This window comes from Coregonus clupeaformis, chromosome 35 (genome assembly GCF_020615455.1).
Source record: "Coregonus clupeaformis isolate EN_2021a chromosome 35, ASM2061545v1, whole genome shotgun sequence".
Lineage (NCBI taxonomy): Eukaryota > Metazoa > Chordata > Actinopteri > Salmoniformes > Salmonidae > Coregonus > Coregonus clupeaformis.
This window is the reverse complement of record NC_059226.1, coordinates 28,561,039-28,570,850: the sequence shown is the minus strand read 5'-3', so window position 1 is coordinate 28,570,850 and position 9,812 is coordinate 28,561,039. Positions and strand designations below refer to the sequence as shown.

Genomic DNA, 9,812 nt, shown 5'->3' with positions numbered 1-9,812 from the left:
TAAATGGTTTTCACAGACTTTGCCCTTGTTGGTTGCCCCTCAACAGCCTGAGGGCACTGGACTTGAAACAACGATACAGATGTAACCATGTGTCATTTAATGTATTATCTGACCGTCACTAGTCCTCTCAAGTCAAAATTTAATGTGGATTCATTTCATGAGTGATCCAAGTTTCTAAGCATAGCTGAGAGTTCCTCAACTCACACCAGTGTGTGGCGGCACATCGGTTGGGAACCACTGATCTAAGTTACCAAGTAATCAACAACTTAGAAAAGAAACCTACGTTTGAACGAAAATTAATGACTTTTATGACATAAACTAATTCCAACCTATTGGAAATAGTGGAAAAATATATTGTGTAGCGTGGTAGCCCAATTATAGAAATACAGGCGACACACCCAAGTTCACGCGACCATACGACATACATAGGAAAATCAAAGCACAAAAATACTTTGGGTTTTGTTTATATATATATTTATATACTGTATATGGGTGTGTGCTTGTGTGGGTGTGTGCGTGCATGCGTTGCTTTCATACAAGCAGTGTTTCTCTTCTTTCAAGGAAGTGTATTTGTGTTCCTGGCAGTTGCTGGACAGTTTCAGTTCCACAGGTGTGGTATCAAGGGGATAGAGAGAGAGGAAGCTGCTTTTGCACGACACTATTATTAGACAAGTTAGAGAACCAAGAAACCACCTCAGATCAACTGATAACAGAATGTTGAAGTTTTAGTTGAGTATTACAGATATAGCCCAACGTTGTTTTCATCTGTCCTGGGAGGGACAACAGCCGTAAATTGGCTCCATAGATAACTCTGCCAAGCAGAAACACGCAAATCAGTAATGTCTTTGGATATAGGATGTGTCCTTCAATTACAATCCAGTCGATGTCTCGGTAAAAACACAACAACTAAAAGTTAGACTTTATTAAAGTGAAAAAGGACACACAAACATCACAGGATACACAGGATACAATATAAATCAATGAATGAAAAATAACATATTACCACAATGCTTGTATAATATTGAGAACAACAATACTAATCAATCATAATCAATAACGTATTGGATATATACATAACATTATTACTAAAGAACACTATGCCATAACCATTCTAGACCATTTCCTTTCTAATCTAGACACATCTATCTCTGCAGTCCATCATGTGTTCTTCACCGCTTCATCTGAAAAGAGGCAGAGACAGACACAGGTTATTACAATAAACAGACAGCGAAGTGGAAAAACGCAGGTTACCTTTAGCCCACAAAGAGTTTCTCACCTCTCCTCCGTGTATATCATCATATTTGGAAGAGAAAGGAGCAACCCTCGCTCACAATCAAATAAAATAAAATAAAATGTTATTGGTCACATACACATATTTAGCAGATGTTATTAAGGGTGTAGCGAAATGCTTGTGTTCAATTAAACACTTGATACCTTATTTTTCATTTAAAATCGTGACGTTTCAGCTACCAATGGCCTTCATCAGAAGTCTACAATCACATGAAATAAGCGGTGTCAGTACCTTGACCAGGCTGAGCACTGTGCTGTAGGTGAGGGAGAGAAGGAAGAGGATGATGAAGGAGGAGGTGGTGGACCACAGGCTGCTGAACTCATCCTCATCGTTGTCCGTGCAGCTCAGAGCGAAGCCCGCCTCAGGCTCAGTCAGTAGGATGTTCTCTGAGAACAGGGAGAGAGACAGGTGGTGAAGAACGGACATACGCTTGTGTCTGCGTGTATGTGTGTGTTCATGTGTGTCTGCGTGTTTGCGTGTGTTTGCGTGTTCATGTGTATCTGCGTATGTGTGTGTGTGTGTTCATGTGTGTCTGCGTGTTTGCGTGTGTGTGTGTTCATGTGTGTCTGCGTGTTTGCGTGTGTGTGTGTGTGTGTGTTCATGTGTGTATGTGTATTGTACACCTGTATTAGTCTTTATCATATTCTAACAAATACAGCTACATGAGTTCAAATTATATGGACACACACAGACACACACATCAACACACAAAGAACACATGAAACTGAGCTGTGCAGACTTCTATCTTGGCCTAATGTTAACATGCACATCCACTCACATTTATGTCAAACTACACCTATACACTAAATAGCACATCCATGACCACCTTACTGGAAGCACAGTCCTACTATGTAGGCTATTCAGTACTGTTGTGTCTTTTCATGCCAAAACAATTGTCTTCATTCTGTTTTTATATGTACAATAGACCAGTATATTTTCTAAGACTTGAAGTAATTGATATAGGAACACGGAACCATGTGATCTCATATGCGATATTGTTTATTAGCCAGCCTCCACATTAGGAAGGCACATTGAACAATGACAAAGGACAACAATGGCAACACAAGACTGTGCAATAGGACTGACATCTTACAACACAATAGACTGGACAATATCACATTAAACAATATACATGTCTACAGTCAACAAAACAATGACAACACTAACATGTTAACTTTAACTCAACAAGGACAACAAAGATGACAACAGTGGACACACCCCTAGTAATTGGCTATTCTGACCCACAGAGGAGTCAATAAGGAGACACAACGACACAACACACACAGATTAAAATCACTTGTCTTCACATGAGTTACCCATGGACTTCGACACACTCCTCTCCTTAGGTGCGGTGTTGTTCTCCGAGCCGGCGTACTTGACGGCGCATTTGAAATGCACGTTTGTCTGCCACTCATTCTTGGTGGTGGTGAAGACGCTGGTAACAGAGTCGTTGCCTTCCGGGGTTTTCTGAGGACGGCTGGTGACCCCCTCCTGGTACTCGCCGCTGCCCACCTTCCACATGATGTAGACGTCACAGAGAGACGGGCTGACCACCAGGCACACCAGAGTCACTTCCCCCTCCTCCTTCGTGTCTTCCTCCGGGAGAAGGTGGACGGACACTGAAGGGGCTCGACCTGCAAGAGGATTGATTTTAAGGAAAAACGTTACACTCATGTACGTGTAGGCACATATGAAAAGCAGTATGTGAATATCAGTTTAAAATCCAACCTAGTGGTCCTTAATCCTAGTTCTGGAGCACCACAGGGGTGTGCAGGTTTCTGTTCTAGCCCAGCACTAACACACCGGATTCAACTAAGCAAAGGTGATGATTAGTTAATGATTAGTTGATTTGCTGACTCAGGTGTGTTAGCGCTGGGCTGGAGCAAAAGTCTGCACATCCTGTGGCTTCCACTCCAGAACCTGGTGCATGTGACCACTTATCACAACCACATTGCGATGTCTCAGTGACCTACATCCTTTGGTGAAGCTGAGGTCCTGAATGACCGGTGTGACTTCACCGCTCTTCATGACAGAACACTGGACTTTGTTCACATTGGTCCACTTCGGCTGGTCTATGGTCAGAGTGCTGACCCTGCTGTTCAGGTTGCCCTTTGATTCAATAGGTTTCAGATGGATGCCATTCGTCGTGGCCTGTCCGTTGACCTGCCAGGTGATAGTGGTACCAGACACTGTGTCCTTGTCTGTACCAGTGATGACACAGTCCAGCATTGCTTGGTTGTCCAAGAAAAACTTTTTCACACTCGGTGGGTTCAGAGTCACCGTCAGTGGTTCTGAAAGGGGAGGGAAGCAGTGGGAAAGCATGACATGTTAATGTTACTGATGAGGAACTACACTAAATAATAGAGATCATGCGTGTGTGCATGACATCAATTGTAGTACAGTCTACTCCTATGTACAGACCTGTTTTGGAGATCGTCTTGGTGATGGTTTGTTCCTGGTGCTGCACCACACAGCTGTACTGGACCTTGTTGTTCCAGTCAGTGTTGATGACCTTCAGCAGACTGCTGGCTGAGAAGAGGCCTGACTGCTGTTGGCCTACAGTAGGGGTCGGGCCCTCCACCTCCTTGTCATTCTTCTTCCAGGTGACAGTGACGTTCGTTGTGGCAAAATGTTCAATCATACACATCAGGTACTGGGTGGTTCCAATGGGCGCCGACAGCAAAGACACTGTTGGAAGTAAGACTGAGAGGTGGGAGGTAAAAGAAATGGGCACATGTTAGTTTAACCCCTTATTGAAATAATACTGATATTTTCAAAGAAATCCAGGGTAAACACCAAGAATCATTCTATAGCAGGTTTTCTAAACATTAATAGTTTACATCACAAACATTCAAATGCAATCTTTAGAAAAATAGAGCCAACTTCAATATAATATAATGACCACATCTTACCTGGTTTTTTGATGTCTGCTGTCTTTTCACCTCCAGGATGTTCCACGGAACATGTGAAAGTCTTTGAGTTTTTCCAGACATTCTTATCCACGCGGAGCTGACTGACTCCTGTGTAGGTTTCCCCGCTCTGGACCGCCGGGTACTGGATGAAGTCCGTCAGCGCACTCCCGCTGGCGTCTGTCCATTTGAAGGTGAGTGAGGAAGGCGAAAACCCGGTAGCGACACAACCGATGCTGTAGACGTTGTTAGTAGGGGTTCCACAGTTCATAAGAGTGAGCAGAGCAGAGGGGGCTGTGGTTGCTGCAATAAAGAAAGAAAGAGAAAGAAGAGAAAGAAAGAAAGAAAGAAGAAAGAAAGAAAGAAAGAAAGAAAGAAAGAAAGAAAGAAAGAAAGAAAGAAAGAAAGAAAGAAAGAAAGAAAGAAAGAAAGAAAGAAAGAAATGTTACACTTTATTTGAATGTACAGAAATGACATGTTAACTACTAGGAATTACCGTGGTAAAATGGTCATTACACAGTTATAACCTAAGAACTACATGTTCATTTAATATTGCACTATAAGGCACAATTTAGTTATATGTAGTTGGTTGTCTTGTATTCTTTGAGATATAACTACCACTAAGTTTAATATTTTATTAGTCGTATGTACAGGATACACATGGTGTGCACCGTCTAATGTAATGCTTACTTGCAGATTCCTTCTCAATAATGCAACAACAATAAGAAATAATAAAATATAAGAATACAAACATTAAGTAACTGGCTCAGTAGAATAGAAAAAACATTTTTGAAAAGGTATAATACAGGAAGGCACAATTAAGTACACATTAACTCATTCAATTGCAGACACATTTACCAGTGAAAACAACCATAAAATAAAACATGCTGTTCCTCTAATACCAATTAATTGAAATCATTTTAATTAAATGATTTATATGGTCTAAGGTGATGCCAATTAACACTCAATTCAATATGGGCTAAGATGAACTCTGCTCATATTATCTTACCCTTCATTTGGTTTATGTGTTTGACTCCTACATTTTCATTTTCATAGGGTCATTTTCGACTTAAAGCAAAGCCTACATAATTAACCAATTCAACACCAATCGCAATAACAGTGAAAGAAGTATGTGAGGAGATGAACAAACAATACTGCCCTACCTAGGTGTACTACGCTAATAACAATATCCAAGTCATAATTTTAACTTTCCTCCATAAAACAATGATTTATCTACAAACTATAGCAATTTAACTGCGTAAAAAAAGACTCAAAACAATGGCTTACCTGATGATACTGTGACCATTGTCCCTTTCCCCCAATAGTCAAAGTAGCTGAACACAGTGTGACAAGGGCGTATGCCAAGCAATACAAAAACTACCCTCTTTACAGCAATTGGTTTCAACTAATCTTGATAACTTCATCACTAAACCAAAGTAATTTGGTTTGTAAAAAAAAATCTAAATAGATACTACATTCTAACATAGTCACACTTGGTCAACAATATATTTCCACAATATGGATCATTTTCTCTTAGACTGTCATTTTTTTCTAAGCAACGAAGGGTTTTCTATTTATAAGACTTTAGGAAACAAACTTCTGCATTATTCTACAACAGCAGAACCTAGAAATTGAGGAACTATTTGACTTTCAAGGAAATAAGTAAACCATTTCTTTAGTGGACCATGAACAGGTCTATTCAATGACGTTTTGCATCTGAAAAACGCACAAGACAACATATGTTATTTCTACACAGAAAATAGAAAATAGAAAATTAAACATTTGATGGATGTAATAAATGTAAGTTTGCTTACCTGTTGAGACGGTGACTTGTGTCCCTTTACCCCAGTAGTCAAAAGCATCACAGTGCTATGTCTCCATTCACTGCCTGTACAAAAACCCTGCACCTCAATAGGCAGCTTTAAAGTCATGACACTGAATCCAACAGACATGAAGATATAACGCAATATCGTAATATTATTATACACCTGATTTCTTAAGGACATACGTTGTGAATTCAGTTGTGTATACCTTTTAAAAACTGATGCTCAGGTCCATGTCATGACATCACTTACTCCATCAAAACATACTTTTTTTTTTTTTTTTTTTACAATTTACAATGGGGTTATATCAATATCAGACGATCATTTGAAGAATATTGTATGGCTTCTCCCCATTTTCCCTATCCTCAGGCAGATATAATGCAAGTTCTGTCTCTGAGGTTTTTGTACAGCCTCATTTCACTGTGTACCCCACCCCATATCACAGTGATATACCCCAGCACAAAAACACCTCCTTCACATCTCCATAGGGATTCCATATGACTCTGTCTGCTCTCAGTCAGGTATAAGAAACATAAAACCATGGCTAAAACTATACATTGTAGCATTACTACAGATTCTTACAGTATTATATTCTCCATGAGTTGGTGGATTAATCTTCAATGTTTGTTATTATTGTTTGTGACTAAAGGTGTATCCATTGTCAGTTTGTGACAGTTGTTTGCAAATGTATGGATTTATGTTACAGTACAAAATCCAATATCATGGCTATGGCCAAATCATGATTATGGTGAGGTTTCATTAGGTTTACATTGGTACCATTGTCGTGGGGGGTGTTTATTTGACCTGTTCAGTGTTGATGTGTCCATACAGGAGCAAAGGGGTTTTTGTACGGCGTAATATCACTGTGGCCCTCGTAGAGACCCAAAATAAAAACTGTATAGTCACAGTGATACACACCATAACAAAAACCTCCCACCAGTACCACACACCTGCTCTATGAGGATAGCAACACATTCAGATGGTTGTGGATAGGTAATAACACACATATCTATTATTTCTTCAAATATTTTTGAATATTTTAAAATATTATATATTATAACATGATTTAAGTATTCTTTAAAATTAGAACATTTTACCTAAATCCTGCAGGTACAGTGCTTTACAACTGTTATAAACATCTATGAGACTTTTTAATAATGAGCTTTATAATATTTTAATTTTCAACGCACTCAAAATAATTTAGTCAAAATTTGTATGAATGGTTTAACCTTTATTAATATTTGTTACAAAGTCAGCATCAATATGAATGATTTAACCTTTAATAGTTGTTATTTAGTCAGCATCATTATGAATGGTTTAACATTTAATAGTTGTTATTTAGTCAGCATCATTATGAACGGTTTAACATTTAATAGTTGTAATTCAGTCAGCATCATTATGAATTGTTTAACCTTTAATATATTTGTTATTTAGTCAGCATCACTATTAATGGTTTAACCTTTAATAGATGTTATTTAGTCAGCATCATTATGAATGGTTTAACCTTATAATAGTTGTTATTTAGTCAGAATCATTATGAATGGTTTACCTTTAATAGTTGTTATTTAGTCAGCATCATTATGAATGGTTTAACCATTAATAGTTGTTATTCAGTCAGCATCATTATGAATGTTTAACCATTAATAGTTGTTATTTAGTCATTATCATTATGAATGGTTTAACCTTTAATAATTGATATTTAATCGTCATCATTATGAACTGTTTTACATTTAATAGTTGTAATTTAGTCAGCATAATTACGAATGGTTTAACCTTTAATAGTTGTTATTTAGTCAGCATTATTATGAATGGTTCAACCTTTAATAGTTGTTATTTAGTCAGCATCATCATGAATGGTTTAACCTATAATAGTTGTTATTTTGTCAGCATCATTATGAATGGTTTAACCATTAATAGTTGTTATTTAGTCAGCGTCATCATGAATGGTTTAAGATTCAATAGTTGTTATTTAGTCAGCGTCATCATGAATGGTTTAAGATTTAATAGTTGTTATTTATTCAGCATCATAATGAATGGTTTAACCTTTAATAGTTATTTAGTCAGCATCATTATGAATGGTTTAATCTTTAATAGTTGTTATTTAGTCAGCATCATTATGAATGGTTTAACCTTTAATAGTTGTTATTTAGTCAGCATCATTATGAATGAATGGTTTAAACTTTCTGTTTAATACAAGCACTCCAGCCCCTTTGGTGCATTTGGATGTTCATTATTTCTATCACTAAAATAACGAAGAAAACACATAGTATCACTTTATAAGAAAAACCTGCTTATAACCTGCTTATAAACATTAAACAGTTTTGAACTTACATGTACAAGTCTGTTAATCATTACATTTACATTTACGTCATTTAGCAGACGCTCTTATCCAGAGCGACTTACAAATTGGTGCATTGACCTTATTTTTTATTTTTTCTGGGGGGGGGTAGAAGGATTACTTTATCCTATCCCAGGTATTCCTTAAAGAGGTGGGGTTTCAAATGTCTCCGGAAGGTGGTGAGTAACTCCGCTTTCCTGGCGTCGTGAGGGAGCTTGTTCCACCATTGGGGTGCCAGAGCAGCAAATAGTTTTGACTGGGCTGAGCGGGAACTATGCTTCCGCAGAGGAAGGGGAGCCAGCAGGCCAGAGGTGGATGAACGCAATGCCCTCGTTTGGGTGTAGGGACTGATCAGAGCCTGAAGGTACGGAGGTGCCGTTCCCCTCACAGCTCCATAGGCAAGCACCATGGTCTCGTAACAGATGCAAGCTTCAACTGGAAGCCAGTGGAGTGTGCGGAGGAGGGGGGTGACGTGAGAGAACTTGGGAAGGTTGAACACCACACGGGCTGCGGCATTCTGGATGAGTTGTAGGGGTTTAATGGCACAGGCAGGGAGCCCAGCCAACAGCGAGTTGCAGTAATCCAGACGGGAGATGACAAGTGCCTGGATTAGGACCTGTGCCGCTTCCTGTGTAAGGCAGGGTCGTACTCTCCGAATGTTGTAGAGCATGAACCTACAGGATCGGGTCACCGCCTTGATGTTAGCGGAGAACGACAGGGTGTTGTCCAGGGTCACGCCAAGGCTCTTCGCACTCTGGGAGGAGGACACAACGGAGTCTTCAACCGTGATGGCAAGATCATGGAACAGGCAGTCCTTCCCCGGGAGGAAGAGCAGCTCCGTCTTGCCAAGGTTCAGCTTGAGGTGGTGATCCGTCATCCATACTGATATGTCTGCCAGACATGCAGAGATGCGATTCGCCACCTGGTTATCAGAAGGGGGAAAGGAGAAGATTAGTTGTGTGTCGTCAGTGTAGCAATGATAGGAGAGGCCATGTGAGGATATGACAGAGCCAAGTGACTTGGTGTATAGCGAGAATAGGAGAGGGCCTAGAACTGAGCCCTGGGGGACACCAGTGGTGAGAGCACGTGGTGCGGAGACAGCTTCTCGCCACGCCACTTGGTAGGAGCGACCAGTCAGGTAGGACGCAATCCAAGAGTGAGCCGCGCCGGAGATGCCCAGCTCGGAGAGGGTGGAGAGGAGGATCTGATGGTTCACAGTATCAAAGGCAGCAGACAGGTCTAGAAGGACAAGAGCAGAGGAGAGAGAGTTAGCTTTACCAGTGCGGAGAGCCTCCGTGACACAGAGAAGAGCAGTCTCAGTTGAATGACCAGTCTTGAAAGAAAGAAGGGATGCTGGTCTGTAGTTGTTGACATCAGAGGGATTGAGTGTTGGCTTTTTGAGAAGTGGTGCAACTCTCTCTCTCTTGAAGACGGAAGGGACATAGCCAGCG

The 9,812-nt window shown here is 40.0% G+C and overlaps 1 gene segment (V, D, J or C); it reads right to left on the bottom strand.

Annotated features, from left to right (window-relative positions):
• Positions 1 to 907: 907 nt before the first annotated feature.
• LOC121551342 lies at positions 908 to 5,745 on the bottom strand. The segment is given in 7 exon segments: positions 908 to 1,181; positions 1,523 to 1,677; positions 2,608 to 2,925; positions 3,265 to 3,582; positions 3,713 to 3,994; positions 4,204 to 4,503; positions 5,488 to 5,745. Coding segments are annotated over 7 exon segments (1,404 nt in total).
• Between the last annotated feature and the right edge of the window lie 4,067 nt (positions 5,746 to 9,812).